Source organism: Mastacembelus armatus, chromosome 8 (assembly GCF_900324485.2).
Source record: "Mastacembelus armatus chromosome 8, fMasArm1.2, whole genome shotgun sequence".
NCBI lineage: Eukaryota > Metazoa > Chordata > Actinopteri > Synbranchiformes > Mastacembelidae > Mastacembelus > Mastacembelus armatus.
Genome location: NC_046640.1, coordinates 11,535,572 through 11,555,050, shown reverse-complemented (window position 1 = coordinate 11,555,050; position 19,479 = coordinate 11,535,572). Strand labels below are relative to the sequence as shown.

At 43.3% G+C, this 19,479-nt stretch overlaps 1 protein-coding gene across 4 annotated transcripts in view; it reads right to left on the bottom strand.

Moving 5' to 3' along the window:
* Window positions 1-268: 268 nt before the first annotated feature.
* Window positions 269-19,479, bottom strand: part of plekhh3 (pleckstrin homology, MyTH4 and FERM domain containing H3) — a 38,362-nt gene continuing 19,151 nt past the window's right edge. For 3 of the 4 annotated variants that reach the window (XM_026326220.1, XM_026326218.1, XM_026326221.2), the window contains 11 exons: window positions 17,381-17,475; window positions 13,762-13,944; window positions 12,305-12,462; window positions 9,573-9,696; window positions 8,479-8,776; window positions 6,086-6,293; window positions 5,835-5,971; window positions 5,122-5,242; window positions 4,212-4,700; window positions 3,880-4,071; window positions 269-2,687 (listed from right to left, as the gene is read on the bottom strand). In XM_026326220.1, the coding sequence (XP_026182005.1) occupies window positions 2,517-2,687; window positions 3,880-4,071; window positions 4,212-4,700; window positions 5,122-5,242; window positions 5,835-5,971; window positions 6,086-6,293; window positions 8,479-8,776; window positions 9,573-9,696; window positions 12,305-12,462; window positions 13,762-13,944; window positions 17,381-17,475 (2,176 nt within the window). In that variant the 3' untranslated portion in view covers window positions 269-2,516. The remainder of the gene's footprint in view (window positions 2,688-3,879; window positions 4,072-4,211; window positions 4,701-5,121; window positions 5,243-5,834; window positions 5,972-6,085; window positions 6,294-8,478; window positions 8,777-9,572; window positions 9,697-12,304; window positions 12,463-13,761; window positions 13,945-17,380; window positions 17,476-19,479) is intronic. The other variant, XM_026326219.1, reaches the window with a different exon arrangement.

Here is a 19,479-nt window from a genome sequence, read left to right as displayed (position 1 = left end):
TCTGATGGCCGTTCATCTCACTCAGTTAAGGCTCATTACCACGGGGGAACGTGAAGACACTTAGTGACGCTTGCACGACCAGCTATTGTTTTTAAGGAGAAAGGCTTTGGGGGAGGTCGCTCTCAGTTTTGCTGCTGGCGCCACACTTCAAGCCCTTTATAAAATGCGCCTGGTTGAAAACAATAGCCCTATACTGTTTCAGTAGTCAAGGTAAAATAAAACACATTTTCTGAAAATCAAACTAAGTCTAAACAATAGTACTAAAGAGTTAACAGGGTAAAATTATGCAGTTTTATTATTAATTTCATACAGTATTTATACTTTTATTGCACTTCCGAGTTAAAAACAAACAATAGTGCAATTAACTATATACAAATTACAAAAAAAAGGTACCATGCAGCATACAAACAAGCTTAATACAAAGCAACATCATCTGCAGATTGACTTTTTTCTCTTTTCTTTTTATACATGTAGCTCAGAGCTGCCTGCAGCTGCAGTAGAAAAAGCAAAGACCTGCTTCTGAGCAGGACACAGGGCTACTGTATTTAAAGCTGGCTATCACATGGGGGACGTATAGCAGACCATAGTGTAAAATTATCCGTCATCTCAGATTACTAAACGGTCATCTACTGTATTAAAATAAGGTGTAAAATGTATACAACTTTCCAAGTTTAAAGAAAAATTATTCAAGTGAAAAAACTGGCAAATAGAAATTGGGGAAATCGAACTGCTTGGGATACAAGTCTTGTTATAAAAGCTTATTTAAAACAAATCTTTGGTCCATGCTCAACCCCATGACTTGGAGAAACTTTGGTTTACTAGAAATAATTGACCAGTGAACACAAAAGAGGAGCTACACATGATTTACACACCTGAATTTCTTTAAGGAACAGAACCAAAATATTTATGACTGATCATTTAAAGCAGTGGTTCCCAAAATTTTTCTGCAGGCCTCCTCCCCCTTTTTAGATAAGAACTGTCAGACGCTAACCTTGGTATTTTCCCCACATACAACACACTGTGGTCTCTCTTTGTTATCGTGTATTTTACAGTGTCGCGTACTTGCCTCCTGATATTTACTTGTCTTTGCTTTGGAAGCTGTGCTTTGAGCTGATGAAGACTTCTCCTCTGTTGTAACTTTATGTTTAGCAGGGATCCCTCTCAAACTTGTCCATGTTATGCTATCACTATCAGGCATATCTCCACGTCCCCCCCTAGGGGTCCCGCCCCCCCACTTTGGGAACCACTGAGTTAAAGCAAACCTAAATAATAATACAAAAGCACCAGTGGCCTGATTACAAAAGATTTTAGTTTGAGTAATGGGGCAAGGCATGGTAAATATAGTGTCATTTCTTAAATGATCACTGAACTGGGGTTTTATGCGTATTCTTATGTTAAATTTCTATGATGATTACATTGTGAAAATAATAAACAGTGAAGCACCTGTTATTTTCAGCACAGTTGAGCTGCATCAGGATAGTAACTGATAATAAGCAAAATTACCCAAATCAGTCAAGTGTTAACCAAGTTGCATGTTGAGGCTTACAACCAAAACAAGCAGCACAACAAAGGACGATTCAGAGCATTTGGTGGAAACCATGTACAAAAAGCTCCAAAAATCCTTTGGTTTCTGTGAAACGCAATTACCCAGATCCTGAATGTGTCATCCAGGAAATGGTTTCTTGATCAAAATGACACACAATTGTGCCACACATGCACAACTGATAACATAAGTATGGCCATGGTAGCAAAAGTGACTCAGCTACTGAATTCAAAATCTGTTTCCAGTTCCAAGTTCACAGGACCCACTGCATCAACAGTTCCAGGTAATGCAACCTCAGCAGGGACCTTACGAAAACTGACCGTCTCTGATGACCATGTCAGTGTAAGGGCATGTGAAAGACAGAGAGAGCCCAGTTTATCTCTTATTGTTTCCAACACTATTCCAGCAGTGCATGAGGGATGACTGCCTTTTTGGCAAGGCAACACCAATGTGGCATACTTGAAGAGAGAAAAAGGAGAGTAGTTAAGCCATGCCTTCATCAGGGGAGTACCACGGCTTATTGTTGTCCCAACTCTTACGATGCTATCGCTCACTGATGTAGTGAGGCTCATGTCAAAGTCTCACATTGTCAACAGGGTGGGGTGGAGGTGGGCTGGGGTGTTGCCACGTAGGGCAACAGAGGTGGGTGCGTGACACGATGGGGGTGGGAGTGTGTGACACCTCATCAGCAACCGCATTGGTTTCTGTGGGTTTCTGGCCTCACTTGCACAACAGAGCCCCTTGCCTTCCCGTCGCCTACCCCAGGCCCCTCCATCAGCCAGCTCCTTCAGCTGGAAAGCTCAGCGAGGGTTTATTTTCACAGATGGGGAGCGAAAACAGCCCTCTCTTTGTTTTGGCTGCTGTGCTGTTCCCAGCGGAGGAGGCGCGGGGTCCTGAGGACTGGGTCTGGGCCTCAGAGGGGCCATGTGGGGGAGGACAGTGAGGGTTGGGAGTGTCCGAGTATGGGTGCCAGTCAAACAGGGTGTGAGGGCAGCTCCAGGAGGGTGGGTGTTGGCATCGAGGCCAGGTGATGGAAGCTCATCTCTGTGCTTTCTGCAATAGTGATATCCGCATCTTCCCCTTTCCCTCGCTGGTGACGAATGGCACTGAAATACGCATTCATCAGTTGCATGATCTCAGTCAGCTGTGACAGAGAAAGAGAGAGAGAGAGAGAGAGAGGTCAGATTGGTGGCAGTCTCAGTGTCCGTCTGGCACTGTCACAGGAGGGTGGAGAAGGATGATGTCAACCAGCTGCTAGAAAAACTGGATCTTCCAGAAGCTGATGATGATGTTGCTTGGCAGATTGTGTAGAGCACACACACCCTTCGATCAGGAGAAAGAGAGAGGCCTTACATGTGTGTGGATATTTCATCACTGACAGAGCAGCTGTTGTATAAATAAATAAATAAATAAAAGGGTGGAGGAGTTCACTTGTCTCTCGATACTCGGCCCTTGGCGGACATGACCAATAAACCACCGCAGGCCACCATGACCATTACCCTTATTCCACTCCTGCTATTGCTTGTGTCAATTGCGTGTGTCATAGCCTTTAGCTTCAACCTTCACCTACTCTTCAAATTTTTGTTTTAACCCTTGAATCATCAGTGAATATTGCCCTCCCTCTCATAATAATAACAATAATGATTATCCCCTGTAAATCTGCTGTCTTTTTCCTCACACACCAGCTTAAAACCATTACAGTTCATGCCAAAGCAATATTAGGTTTTAAGTTCACAGAAGTAGAAGCCTTTCTGAGATGTACTTCAATTGGCCTGTGCACCAATAAATAAATAAAAGCCACTTTTGTGTCCCATGAGAAATCACAGAGGGATTTTTTGTTCCATGTGGGAAGATGCAAGCAGATCTCCCCTGTGAAAGGCAAGATTTGTTCTCTCTTGAAAAAAAAAAAAAAAATTGTTTGGAAGAACATCCATGTTTCTGAGAAATGTTTTGCCTAATATTTTAATCTAACCACTGCAATAAAACTCACCCCCAGTTGCCATTTAATGCCAGGAAATTAAGCTTTTGGTGGTTAGCATGGGGCAGGTTGTGTGCTCTCTATTTAGACCAAATTAACGAGTGTTTTTTAATGGTGAGTCAGAGAGCTGGAGGGAGGCGGGTATCATGAGCAGGCAGCACGCTTGTTTCACTTACTCTGCACAACACTGTATGGTGATAAGGCCACTTGGCCCTGCACACTACGCAAATTGAATCCTGAATGCTTGGTAGATAGACTGTGTCTATATACGGTGGAGACACAACTGCATTTAATATTAGATTTTAATTCCTTTAAGCCTCAACCTGTATATGTTAACCTGCAATGTGTGTCACTGTACCTTGGTGGTTTCAAATAGCAGGTCTCGATCCCCAGCTGTGATCTTGAAGGTGTTGCTGTCTGATATGCCGTAAGAGCAGATCTGGCCATAAGGAAAGGACTCCAGGGCCTCGGCTTCTCCTTGCCGGTACAGAGACACAGATGTAGCAGCTACACCCAGCCACAGCTTCTGCGAAAAACTCCCTGTTGAACTCTGCAGGGAGGAAGAGGTGAGCAGATGTCAAAACAACTCACAGCAGCCATGAAATTTTCCTCGAGAATCCAAATCAATCCTGAGCAGAGAGACAGTTTTTTTTTTTTTTTAAAACTGAAGCATGACCTCGCAATACTCACAATGTAAAAGTCTACTTCATAAAGAGTGCATCCAAAGCCCGACCATTGGCGAGCAATTGTGAGGTAGGCAGCCATACTGTCCATACGGCTATAGCCGGCCAGACCTTTCCAGCGCTCCAAGATGGAGCCCATGACAGTCGCTGCCTCCTCCTTCAGCCGGCTCCGCAGACGCATGTCCTGCTCCACTTTTTGCTTGTGCACTGCTGTAGCTGTGTGGCCCCACAGTGTTCCTGCTAACAGGCCTGTAGGGAAGCGCTGTGTTCCAGGGCACCCTTGAGCTGCCACCTGACAGGATGGCAGGGATTGTGGAGCAGAAAGGGACATGAGGACCCGAGCTTCTAGCATGTGACCTGGGAAAAGCTCATCCAGGGGCGGGCAGGGGGTGTGTGTGCTAAAGTCACCCATCAGACTCTGAAGCCTGAGTGCAGCTAAGGCTTGAAGGTCCTCTTCACAGGCTGGCAGCTGGCCACGCACCACCATCTCATGGCACTGCAGCACAAACGAGGACAGAAAAAAAGAATGAAAAGAAGGTACAATTTGTCAACGCTAAACTCAGTCCTGTCGTCAATTCTTTCTACCCCACCCTGTTTTATTTTGTCCCATAACATTTTTATGGGAGTCCTCAGGGGAAAGAAAAAAAATCTAATGAAACCAGTGCTGGCTGCCTTTTGTCCCTTCTGCACTGTAGCCAGTGCTCTTAGTCATGCTTTTTATGCACTTTGTTTTATTGCAATTACAGCCTGCCAAACATTAATGATTGTTAAGCAAAATGTAATCCAAAGAAATGCAAGGAATAAATCACTGCAGTGCAATAAATTATATCTCATTATCTGTGCTGGAATGGCCACTCATAACAGACACTCTCAAAGGAGAAGTCTGTCCTTTGAGGAGCTGCCTTCTGCTCCATTACCTGCTCGAAGAGGAAGAGATACTCAATGCTGTCGACTGATATGCTGTCAGCGTCCAACAGGCAGTAGAGCTTGAAACACAGTTTCCACTGGGTTTTAGATTCAGACTCTTTGGTGGAGAAGCTGCACAGAAAACAAACAGTAAGAGCTGGAAATCTGGGACAGGGAACAAATATACTAATACACAAATGGTACACCAAGAATCTTAAGGCTGGACCGTTAATATGTTACAAGATATCGCCTACACAGTGTGGAATATTATTTAGTAACTTCACGGTTTGTTGAGTTTTATGTTTACCCTGTCATTCAATACCGAGAGGACACATAAAAATAAAAAATAAAAAAAAAAACAAGAAACACAGTTCTCTTTTATTCCAGCTGGATGTCTTATCATTTCATTTGAGACTGCCTTGTACAATTAAATGACATCAGATTCACCTTGGCTGTCCCACACCTGGCTGGCTTTGCTGATAAAGATAGCAATGCTAGTCCAGTTTCCCAGCAAGGGATTGGCCAAGACCAGACAAGGTCACCAGTTATCAAGGATACTGTATTAATGTTCAGCATGGGGGCTGATCGACTGGAGACAAATGCACAACGCATGAGTGACAGAGCATTCCTGTTTGACTGGACAAGTGTTTTCAAAGTGTGTCTGTCTGTTTTATTGTGCCTGGCTTCCCCACAGCTGTTTTACAGGGGGAGGACTGACATTTACTTTTCAAACCTGGTCAGGATGTCTGCGATCAAAGCGCTGCCTGCGATCGGCTGCTCCCACAGTGCATTCTGTTCGTACAGTGCAAACGTGTTTTTGCTCTCTTGCAGGCCAAGCTTCTCCTGCATCCTTCGAACCACCTGGGAGGGGGCATGCAGGTGGACAGAGGTGGTTAGAAATAACTTTTTGCAGGAAAAACTGAGGAAAAAAAAAACATGTGTTATATAGTTTAGTACAGACAAATGTGCACAAACCTCATTGGCAGTAGTGTGTGAGCTAATGTAGAGCTGGCAGGATCCTGGGCCAGGATAGTGCACAGTACACAGCATCTCCTGTCGGCTCATCAGCATCTGGATCTCCTCCCATGATGGCACACACTCCCGACACTTGGTCTTCTCCAGAGCCTCGCTGATGAATGACGCATAGTTATCCATCTCAGACTCAGGACTTTGGCTCTGGATCCTGCAAGAAAAAGTGAGTGTATGAGAAAGTTAAATGGGCGGGTGTGTATGTGCGCCCATGCAGACACATTTAGAACTACTAGATGTTTGCCAGCAAAATGAATTTGTTCAATACTGCAGAGGGAGAAGTTGTTAATGTTCATGATGTTAACAGTGACTCAGAGTCTGTAAAGCGTTAATGCCGTGATTATGGACTTTGCATCATCCCTTTGATTCAACTGAGGTCTTTATTTCTTTTTTTTTTTTTTTTTTTTGGGCTGGCAATGTTTGAAAGTCAATGAGGCAAAAAATGACAAATGTTCTCACTTTAGCTCTTAGGGACTTAAAAGGCTCAATATCCTTCGGTCCGTCAAAGAAAAAGGAAAACTGCAAAGAAAACATGTTTGACTTTGGGCAGCGGACGAAACAGGAAAAAGAGTTTCCGCTCCTCTGAACCAGAGTGACCTGGCACTTCCTCCCAGTGGATTGTCCAGAAGTGGTAGGTGAGTGTACGCTGTTTTTAGAGAGGACAGAAAGGCAGTGGACAACACTTTCCAACTGAAGGCTCAGGTCTCACAGACTTTGTGAAGTGTGAAAGGTGTGAAATGGAGTTTAACTGATGGTGTTTTGAGCTCAGTCCTATGTAAACACCAAAGGAGAAATAGCCAGGAAACAGCTATACTACGATGTTCATCACAAAATACACAAAACAGAGGACACAGCGGCAAACAATAAGGCCTTGCACATTCTGCCAGACTGAGAGAGGGCCTCTCAGTCCCTCCGATGTCTCTCTCTCTCATAACTATATGGCCACAGGGTGGGATTTGTCCTGCTGAAACATAATTAGGAATGTTCCACTGAGTCTGTGTGATCCCATCCTATATTCTCCTTTCTTCACCCTTCTCTGCTCTTTCCTCCTCTCCTGCCCCCTCCTCCTCCTCTGCTTTCTTTCTTCTGGACTATTTGCCCTGACAGCAGACATTCCCTGGGGGTTTCTCAGGGCACTGGGAGAGTGGAGGAGGGTTTCTGGGCCCACTGCCTAGCTCCAGTTCTAGCTCTGCCCAGCTGCAGCCACAGCACTGATCTGCAGAGTGAGAGTGCGTGAGAGCGACTGCAAGACATATCAAAACACACAGGCACCAAGTTCCACAGCGTTATTATGAATCGCCATTGCATGCAACTGTCCCATTAACTGAAGGGTGATTCCCAGTACAGAAATATATATAGAAAACTCTAGTGGTTTGATGGCATGGCATTAGACAGAAAATCTGGAACAGGAGATTAGCACTGCTAATAACTTAGATAATCATTCCTGACAGAGGAGCTAATTCAGACCTGCAAATCCAGCCCTAAAACACTGGATCTGTCTGGGGGAACACGCTAACAATGTGAAGGCATATCACGCTACTATATCTAAACTGGTGGTTAGGGATGCTGGCGCCTGCTTTTTGTCCACAGTCTAGAGCCTGTGTTTTTCCTGCTACTATACACTACTAGTTCACCTCCTAATCTCCCAGCATTCAACCTGTTCTCCCTTGCACACTCCCCCATAACCAACAGCTGCTTGATTTCCCTTTCAAATGGGACTTGGATGGCAACTTGTTGCTATAAGTTATGTTCACATTTGACTCAGATCACATTTTTGTAAGATCACTTCCATGAATCGAAAATAAACACAGTAATATTACTGTTAACTGACAAACCTGGTTTCTGTTACCTTTATCTGTCAACATGGGTGGATTTATTGTAGTGTTTATCACGTCTTAATACAAGTCATGTTTCCCCAGTGGGACAGGTCAGAGCCAGAAAAAACAAAAACATCTTATGTTTTCCATTGATAATTACAAGTAAGAGATGATATAAACAGCCTTTTCCATTTGGTTGGGATTTATTTATGCTATTGTTATAGTCCTAGCATGACTAAATCCACCCTGAATACAATATTAACATTATATTGCAAAAATATAAGCTTTACAATTGAAAACAAAGTTAAAGCTGATTTTCCAGAGGCCTCAAAGTTTGGATTCAAATTTTCCACAATATACAGCAATAGCAAGACAATACCTGCTTTCAATGCAAACAGAACAGAACATTTTGATTGCACACTATTGCTTCAACACAGTCACAACAGAGGATTTTTCATTTAGTCGATATTTGATTTCAATCACCACTTTGAAGGTCGACTGTATTCTTTGTGTGTATCTCACCTCTTGAGGTGGAATCGCAGGTACTTGAACACAGTGGGCCCTGGGAGGAAGGTGCAGCTCATGCAAGTGAGAAGCTGCCAGTAGCGAAGGTGAGCGGCAGTGTATGGGGCAGGAGTGTAGCTCGTCTGCTTCACTAGCTGGCAGTAGACCTCGTCACGGAGGGGCCGCAGGTCTAGGCAGGTCTGCAGTATGCCCTGGATGATTGGAATTGGCTCCCGTGCTGATTCCAGCTGCTGCAGGCAGTTGAAGAGCTTCACGGCCTCCTCGCGTACTGAGCCGTACCCTTTTCCGCTGTGGTCTGGAGAAAGAAGAAGGCGCTGTACAATATCATGTTATACTATGACCTTTTTTTTTTCCCTCTGGATCCAAACTTCCTTTTGTCTTAACTCTTATTTTATTTCTATGAGGCATTAGACGCCACAATTTTGTAATATAAAATGAAGGTTTAAAGTGCAAAGTACATATGACTAATACATAGCCTTCATTCAACTTGAAAACATAAACTCTGATTAGCTGATGCTTAAATTAGTAGAATCATTACATTATTACCATTTACAGTGAGCCAGTTCCAGCTGCCACTGCACAAGAGGTGCGGCACACCTTGGACGATCACTACTATTTTTGTGATTCCTTTTCTGTTCTTCTTACCTAATGATATTACTGTGATTGTCTGTTCTAATCTTTGTTGTTTTGCAGCACGCACCTGTTTTTTCTCATTTTAATGTAACTGTAAAGCCAAGACAGCTTGTTGTTATATTGACCTGCATTGTATTGTGGTTAATGCCACCTCTCAGCAATTCAAACAGCACAGTAATCACAGAGATTACTCTGCTTCTTTCCACTTGGCAATAAAGTCCTTGAACCACAGCTGCATAAAATGGTTGCTAACTGTACATAGATACAGGCTTGGATGGTAAATTTCTGTTACATAGGCTAAGTAACTATAATTATAGTAAAGATATGGATTTATAACAACCTGAGGTAAGACTTTCTCAAAGTACTATAGAAATAGTTTTGCATTTTTATCATGTTTATCTGCAGCTACACACATAACCTTTATGATAATGTATGATGTGTACGTGTTAATAACTTACATGTGTGCTCCAGGCTGCCATAGGGAAAAGGCAGCAGAGGGGCATACAAGGGGCCCTGGGTGTACTTAAGTATGGGATTGTGCTGGTAGATGTGCTCCACTACCTCAGGGTTGAACTTATTTTCCTAAAGTACAAAAGTGGGGAAAAAAAAATGTGACGATGACATCAATTGACACAGTAAAGACCAAATGTTCATATGCTTTTAATATGCCAGCAGGCAACCTAAAGGCAGGCCTGTGAGTGGGTGATTCAGTGTGCGGGTTTGACTGTCAAGGGTGACTGGGGTCAATTTGACCAGGGTCACTATTCAGCTCTGGCAACTTTGAAAGCAGCAAGAAGGTCAAGTGATGACCCAGCAAACCACACTAGCATGTCTGACAAGTTATATTTTATCCACTGGTGTCAATGAGTTTGGTGTGCGTGAGTTTGGGTATTTCACTGCCTATGTGGATAGATGCCTTCCAGCAATACAGATGGCTTCGATGCTGCTGCCCTCCAGCACCTGTTGCTCATTAGTAACATTGCCACTGCTCTGGCTCTTGCCTGCCTCTATAACCCCCTCAAAACCAGCCAACCTTATTCTCTGGCTACAACACAAACCCGCTTTCCCCCTCCTTAGTGGGGCAAAGTTGACACATTCTTCTGAAGTGTTTGGTGCATACTGCTGACAGGCTTATCTGTTTGAACTCTGAGGTTGAGATGCTGCTGTGAGGACCATGTACAGCGGGATACAGCACAACTACATCCCAGATGACATTCATACAGTATAAATGGTTAAGCCCATAGTCGGTCTCTTATTCTCTTTGGTCTTCCCCAAACATATGCAGTATTAAGGTTTTGGGCAATACTCTTCTTTTCCTTCTTGTCAAAAGCTAAATGAAAAAATGGATATCACCCTCATGTCTGCACAGTGGATACAAAGCTGCAGCCAACAGCTGACTAACCTCACACAGCACAAATACTGGAAACAGGCCGACTCTATCCAACCACCTACCAACACTTCTAAGGCTCAGTTATTTCACAGGAGGTCATGTAACAGACCATTACTTGGCCAGGACCAGTAACTTCCTGGAGTCTCTGCGATGTTGCCTTGCATAGACCTGGTCAAGAACTAGCTGAGCACATAACCCCAGATCAAACAAACAAGATATAACATGTTTAATTAAGGAGGTTTAGAGGTGCTGGTAAGCTGATAGATTAACATTTGGACACACCCAGGTTGGCAGTCTTTATGTTAAGATAGGTTAACTGGCTGCTGGCAATAGCTCCACGCAGTGATGCCAGACATCGTCCTGACTGTCCAAATAAGTGCATTATTACAACAGAGTTCTGTTCATCATTTCAATCAGTTATGATAACATTGCAGGTTATTACTTTAATTGGGAGTAAAACAAAAACTGAGTGTACCTGAACTCAATAATCTCTAAGTGCACAGAAAAACTGTTCGCACAGCTACTGTAAGTGCAGTAGGTCAGGTGAGACAAAGTCTGTGTGGAATCTGTGATGGATGTTTACAATGGACAGTTTTTGATAATAATTCTACATTTTGTCTTTATTTTCTCTTCTTAGTAGGTTTGGTTACCTTAGCTACAGTAGCAATGTTGTTGTGTTGCCAGATTACAGCAGTTAACATGGTGACTGTTACAGACATGAATGACAGCCTGACCCACGTCTTAATAAACTAGAATCACCTTTAAAAAGAAATATGCAGAGCGGTCCACCAATTTAATCTGCTCTCCATTTCTCTCCTTTTCACGCATGACATCTGGCTATAGATCCAAGGCTAGTCCCAAGTCCCTTTTCTCTCTTGTGGCTAGAACAAGAATCTATCCTTTAAAGATAACTGAGCAGTTCTGTTCACACAAAGCCTGTTCTGTTCATGCTCTCTCAGATTCTTGCAGCAGCAGGTCTAATCTCCCACTTGCGAGAGAAAATACCATGCTTATTTCAGAAATTGTGCCTGTGTGTAAAGGTGAGGCACACGGTTTAAAGACTGAGGTACAACCTTCAAAGAGAGAAGTCAAAACAATGAATGAGGAGCACTTTAAAAGCAGCCCCCCTTCATTCCTCCAAAAAAAAAAAGACTGGCCCCTCCTGGCAAACCAGACAGGGGCAGACGGAGGCAAGCAGATTAACCACTTTCTTTGAGATTAGAGACTCTCGTTGGGAGATTACGGAGACAGGAGGCCAGGCACAGGACTGCTTATCTGGTCCTGCTGCTTCATGCCGAGCCCTCCACCACCTCCTCTGCTAAAAGTGCCCCCCTTTTCAGCCCAGGGGCAAGACGAGTCATCTGTCTGCTCAATGAGATTCCAGCACGCTGTGTTCTCTAGCAACCCCTAGTCTAAAAATATGGCTGTCCTTTATAAACACACTCCCCACACATATAAAGGTTTAAAAAAAACAAAAAAAAACATCCTTTCAAATTTAACAAATCAAAATTTTCTGAGCACTGAATAACTGGAAACACCTTTATCTTGACTTGACCTTTCTGCTTCTGGTCTGTTAATATGTCCTGTCCAGTGTGGAGGAATAAGATGAGGTCATTCAAAAGAGAAAGGCAAGCAAAGGAAACTTTGGACTCCAGACCAAATGTGGCCATGTGATTTCCATAGTGACACAGAAGAGGGGGAATAATGTGCAGCCTGGCGACTGTTTGTGTTTGGTGGCTCTTATCACAGGTAGTTTGGCAGCAACTGTGTGTATATGTCTTTTCGTGTTGTGCAGCCTACCTCAATGTCTCGGATCAAGAGCTGTGTTGGTGTTTCCACGGGTGCTTTTGTATCAATGATTTTCTGGATAGCACATGCCCAGTGCACAGCTTCATTGAAGTGTTTGGTGTACAGCTTGTAGCAATGCTTCCGCCCGTATACAGTGATGCTCCAGTATCCTGAAAGAAACGCAAAACATTTTACATTTTCAATTGAATTCAAACTCTATCTAAACTCACAGCATCATTTAAATAAATGGAAAAGGGACTAGTAAAATGTTCACTGCATGGGAGTCCCTGTGTAGCTGGCACGACTCCCCGTCCTGACTTCCTCTCTCAGTTTCACTAAGGACCAACGATCAGCCTGAGAGGAACCTCAGACCACACCACGCTCAAATAAGAGCAGTTATTCTACAGATTAGTTAAGACATTAATGTTAAACGCCTCGGTGAGTCTCCTCTTGGACAACCGGCAATGAAATGAGAAAAAGCATGCTTCCTCCTTATGCAGAGGAACATACCTCAGGCAGCCTGGTCTGATCTGTAACCCCATGGCTGTTATCAGGCTTTCCTGTTACGTGACTTGGCACTGTATCATTCTTTGTTTAAGGTATTGGTGAAGTGCAAACTCTAAATGAAGAGGTTGTATGACTGACATCATGATGTGGTGGTATTGCCACAGCCCAGTTTGAATATGTTTGGTTCTCTTAAATTAGGTTGTTGTAAAGGTTCAACGATGCCACAGATGGAATCACTAATGGGAATTAATATTTCATAGTAGCAACCAGAAAATAAACAGAGGAAGCAAATAGTTCATGCAACCTATTTTTCATTGGCTTAAAGAAAACACTAAGCTAGTCAGTAATGAAGCTGTGAACTTGTTGATAAAACCACCGTAGAAAGTGCACTTCTGTCCAAAAAAAATCCCCTGGAATATTGAGGTAAGAACTATGTTTGGGTTTGTACAATGGTTTGGAGATTTTAAGTGGTTTGGTGAAGTCAGATGGACATAATCTTCTCTGTCACTGGACACGCAGACTTAGAGGTTTGAATAATATAGACATTTAAAAGGGACAAGTCATCCTGTGTCTCTTCTTGTACAGCAGAACAGACTTTCTCCTTTATTCTTAATGTCCTTTGTTTCTTTCATCCCAAAAATGGAAGGGAGATGCCCATGCTGGTTACTCAAATGTGCGGTTTCTAGACCAACTGCAAGCCATGCTTTGGACACAGCTGGGGCTTCCCAAACTTATTCAGAATTATGGCACCCATGGGAAGGGGAAGAAACCACAAAAAGTCACATACATATCAAAAACAGTAAAACTTCCAGGGAATTTTTAAAAAAATGTCTGGTCACTATACCAGATATGAACAAAGGACTTACTGGACTCTACTGTGATTAGGGTAAGTATACAATAAGCATGAGTCAGCTGTGCATCAGCCTGTCTGTGTATTCTTATGCATGTATGAGTGCACTCACCGGTTTCCTTGTAGGTCTGCTTGTCTGGCCAGATGACGGAACAGAGGTTGGTGAGGACCAGTGTGCCCAGTCTGCGGGCTCCTTTCTCCGGTCCACTGTAGTAGTCGAGGGAGTCCTGGCTCAGCACGAACCAGTATCTACGCTGCTTAATCCAGTTTCCTCGCACCTCTCGCAACAGCCATCCTTTAAAAGAAGATACGCATCTCAGATGACAGCTCCATTTTAAAACAAAATAACACAAGGTCACCTTGGAGCAATATTCTCAACACCAGAAAGCATAAAAATACATTTAATTTCACTTTCTTTTTATATGCTATCACACAAAACTTTATGTGCACAGTAACTACCCAAACACAAAAGAGTGTTTCAATTGAAAGGTCTGGGTGGTAGGTGGGCTAGCTGTTAAGCTCCTAAACCAGTACTACTGCACCATGTCTTCACTAAGAATAATCTCCAAGGCGTGTAATTGTCCATAAAGTTTGTAGCAGTCTGTATGCACCTTGTTGGGGTAAATACTAGGGGATAAAAATACAGCCAGCTAATGGCATGGGCATTAAAGCCTTATGCAGCCAACATAATAACCACTTTAGAGGTTGTGAGAGTGAGTGAGAAAAGGAGGCAGAGAGAAAGAGAGAACTGGAAAAGTGTGACAGAGAGAGACAAAGAGAGTAAAGCAGACATGGTTTCAACCAGCACATGGGCATGCCTGTTCATCTTGCCAGGCCTGGCTTCATAATGCAGGACTGTTGTGTGCCTGAAGTCCTGAGAGTTTGGAAAAAGTGCAACACCCCAAATCCAGTCTTCCCAAACAACAATTAAACTCTTCCCTTCCCTAAGCAATATGTTTAAACTGTTCCTAATAAATATGTAATCTCAGAGTAGATAAATAAAATAGTTTGGCAGAGCTCTGTCCAGATGCCACCTGGAGGGAAACAGACAAAGGAGGATTGAAAAGTCCTCTTAGGGGGTCAGAGGTCATTCAGAGGGCTGAAGGAGACTTGCAGGAGAATGTAGCAGGATACCAGGACTGATATAAGGCAGGGTGGATCCACTACTTGAGGGGGCAGGCACTGCTGTGCACTGGCAATGGGTCATATGTGAGGTGTCTAGGTTTGTGTTCATATGGTTTGCACATGCATACTACAGACTAGAAACAATTAGGCAACATACCTTTAACTTCCTACCCTGTGAAAACGACAATGACGCCACACCAGCATCACAACTTCCTCTGTGGTTAGCAAGCTGCATGCCACCTGTCAACCACTGTTCATTTTGCCTGCATCTGTTTTCCCCTGCTCTCACTGTCCATTCCTATATGCTTTCATCTCCCTCATTTCTCTTGTCTCCCTGTTTCCGTCGTTGCCTCAAAGCGGTGCTACTACAAAAACATATAGACAGAGGAGGTAGTGAAGGCTCAGCCTCTCAGGCTACATTCCCTGTTTGAGAATGCTTCGATATGATATTAGTGGCAGGTCTGAACCCACCATAAACCCACCCAATATAGCCCAAAATAAAAATCCTGGAGGTACTTAACACCACATCAGAGGGGGCAGCACCAGAACCAAATGTGAAACAGATAAATAAAAACTATGAGGTAAGTGAGGCTGAGTTTGCTGACAGACTGGATGTGGGATAGGGGAGCCAAGCCGACTGGGTGACAGACATGGAGAGAAGGGCATGCCTGCTACCTTGACGCCTCTCTCACAGACATAGGACGCCCATCAGATGTTGCTCTTTTTGGGAACTTTAAACAGTGTGATAAGGAAAGGCAAAAACAGAGAGAGACAAAAGGAGAGAAGGAGCAGGAGTCCTGGGATCCCCTGTGTACCCCTCACATGGTCGTCCATCTGGATCCCATCTTTCTGGCCTGCTAATGTCTCCCCTGGGGACCACGGCTCACCCTTAATTTGTTTCATTTGTGACCCTTGACCCCACAACACCCTGCCCCCTCAAACTCAGATTGAGAAAACAATCTCTCTCTGTGGATTTCCATCTCTCTGCTGCAAGCCTCCTGTCACTCTCTCAATGCTAAATGTTTGCTGCATGGATTTTTAATAACATCACAATGAAATATGAGCACCGCAAATTAAAAGAGACCTCACTTCACAGTTCAACTCAACAAAGAAAAGTCTCACAAAGAAATTTGAGAATTTGTTCTGGAAGCCTTTGCTACAGGCATTTCACAAAAAAAAAAAAAAAAAAAGCTAATTTAGGAACATCATGGAAATTAAAGCATTAAGTTCACTTTAGGCATCCACTTTCTTATATCACCGCCTGACCCAAAAACTATATCATTTTACATTGCTCTACACTCTACATCATCACTGGTGATGAGCAAAAAATGTTAGGTGTGCTAAGGTTGTGAGTGAGTTGTTTTCTGTTGTTATTTGTGCAAACTGAGAAATAACAATTTAGAAAGGAAAACTGAAAATTAAATTATAAACCGGAACACTATATATTTTCTATGAAAAGGATTCAGCTGCACTTTACTGGAGCATGATAAGCTCTGCATCATGTGCAGAGCAGTTCATTTTAACTGTAAATCAACAAAGGTATGTCAATAAACCAATGTCAACATCTCTTTCTGTCAGCGCTCTGAGTTTCACTCATCAATTCATCCTTCCCTCATATATCTGCAATGCTGATGGCCCATTTTAGATACTGGGGCAATGTTCACCCCATGTAGCCTCAAGATATCCTGCTGAAAAAAAAAACATATCAAACAAGGGGGAAGGCCCTAATGGTGACACTCTTGAAAACTCATGCAGCACACAGAGAGAACTGAGAGGGATTATCTAATGCCCCGAGGTGTCCGACTGTTGTTGTGGCTGTAGTAGTGTGGTAGGTTGAAGGATAGAGGCGTGGCACACAAGCTGAAATTCAAAGTGTAATCAATGGCCCGAGGAAAGTAGCCATTTTGGAGGAAAGGTGACTACACCTCTCTGGCAACAGTGAGGCAGAGAGAGAGAAGGGACAACAGTATGGGAGGGGTCCTAGTCAAGGCCGCATGGTAACTGCTGTCAGAATTAGGCAATCTGACTGCCGCCCTTCCAAACAGGACGTAACTTATCCAAGTGCTGGCATTTTACTGCTCCCTTTCAGTAGCAGGCCAAGAAGAAAAAAAAGAAAAGAAAATCACACAGAAATATCCTATGAGATCATTACTAAAAAGCATCAGACATGCAAGACAAGACTCCTGTCCCTGTCTCACTGGTGTTAGCTATCCTCACATAAACACACAGTGTGGAGGGAGGGAGCGAGAGGGTGAGCGATTGTTTTTAAACACAAAAAATTCACTATTCACAAAAGTTTCCAAACTGTATGTTTAGTCTGTTTAACAGTGTAAAATGCAAAAGGTATTTATACTTGTATTAATATGAAACAAACAAAAAAAAAAAAGAAGCAGCAAATCCTTGTGTTTAAGAAGCTGGAACGAAAGAACATTCAGGATTTCTGCTTAAATAATTACTAAACAAAATTTCTCTCTGCTTTTTGAAATAATAAACCAATCATTCCAGATGTATGACAGTCTGCAGCACAGCTGATCGTAGCAGGTGGACACATTCAATCTAAAGCAGGGCAAAGCATGTGCTGCATCTGTTTTATGAATCAGACTTACCTTTGACCAGCAGTTCAGGTTCTTCCTCCAAACCCATCTTATTCTTCTCAATGATCAGGCTCTTCATCTCTTCAGACACCTCTGAGACTGTGTGCCTGTGTGGAACAGCAGAAAGAGAATGTAAATAACTCTTGTTTCCTTCTTAACTCATCTGCCCCTGACTACTCCCTCCCTGGATAGCTAATTGGCCCAGAGACACGCAATTGGCTGTGTGCCTCCCACCATGTGATATTGTGCCATCTACAAGTCTCTCTGATACTCTTAGGTGGGGGTCACACATGGGGGATTGGAAGAAGTGCCACAAATATCTGTCCTCCTGCGTTCTCCCACTTTCCCTCCCTAGCAGCACGCAAGCACAGAAACACACACTCATACATACCACGCCACTGTGGACAGCTCATTTCTCTTTTATCACTTTGGCGAGCTGAGCGGACAACTGAAAATAAACCTGACAGAGCGACGCCGGCCTGACTCCCAGCCAGTCAGTTCACATCGGTCAGAGGAAGGCACAAGGTTCAAGAGGTCACAGCCTTGAATACTTAAAACCATAAACATCAAAAACACCTGTAAATCTGCTCAACCGCTGCTCTTTCTTTTCCTCTTTAATGGCTTACAATCATGTTTGTCCTTCTACCTACAGTGCCTCTTCAGCATCTAGTCTGGCATTGTAATAGTTATCTCAGGCCAAGGACCATTTCCAGTCTATTCAATTGTTTAGAGGTTTTATCTCTCCTCGTTTATTTATCCAATTACTTGTTTATTTTCTCTATTTCTGAGTCTAACTAGCATATGAGGTGAAGTGACAACCCCCCCTCCCCCTCTTCCTGTCCTCCTCCTCCTGGGATCATTGTTCAGGAAATAAATTCAGCTCTCCCTTCCAGGGATATCTGGCCTCTAGTTATCTACTCCTTTGCCTGCTGATTTATGTCATTATTGATCCTATAATTGCAGAAGGTTCCTCCTCACGGAAGGCAGAAATAATCAATGAGTCTGAGTATAACCTTAATCTGCCTTGACTCAGTTTACATGACTGCAGAGGCCACTTCCTCTCTTTCTATGTGCACTGACCTGATCCCTTAGCATGGTCCGTTTAGTTGATCTCTGATGTTACGTCTCAAACGGTGCCTATTATGTATTCAATTTGTAAGAACTGTATTTTGACTTGTAAATCGTAACTGACTGGCATCTCTAATTTAAGCTAATGTTCAGACACAGTGAAACTTTATATGCTGGGCCATTTTTTTTCTATATGTGTATATAATCTCACCCAGGGCATCACCAGAAAGCAGAAGTGAGAATGAGAGAGTCAGTCCTGTCACATTACACTCAGTCAGGCTCTATCACTAAGCCAGCTCACCTGCCACAGCAGCAGCCTACGGGGACCTCTGATGGTCTCGGCATCCACAGACCCCACTTAAAGGCATTAAAATAAACACAGAAATGTGAGGACGCCTCTTATTTGAGGTTGTTAATAACTCCTGCTACATAACAGACATGCACACAGACAAGTAGAGTTAGTCCTATATGTAGCCCAAATGGGACACGGATAAGATCTATAGACAAACTACACCCAGACTGGAGAATATAGCCTGGTGTTTATGTTAAGTGCTTGGATCATTGTGCAGTCTGTTTGTGACTCGCTTGCATCCACAATGTCAAAAGCAAAAAAATAAAAATAAATATATAAAAATAATCTCCGGTTAGTATATACCAATGTCACAGCAGCCCTGGGACTACAATGGAAGGAAACACAGGTCCAAACCCAGGTTTTGACCTTTAACTGCAAAAACTAGGCTGACCTTCAATGTAAATGTTGCTGTCCAAAAAGCCAGGTTAAGTTCTTCCTTTGAAGAAATGGCTGGAGACCACAGCAGTTTAAAAGTATCTCTGCTTGACAAAATGCAATTTGTACTTTTTTTCTAGTCAATCATGTAACATGTAACAAAACAAAAATGGCTGACAAAGAAAACTACATCTTGTACAGCTTGGGGCAAATATTTAAGCACTGTTGATGTGGGGGCTTTGGATCTCCACAGCTGTCCAGCAGCCCTACAACCCCCCACCTCACTAAGCCACCCCGCACCCTCCCCCCTTCTACC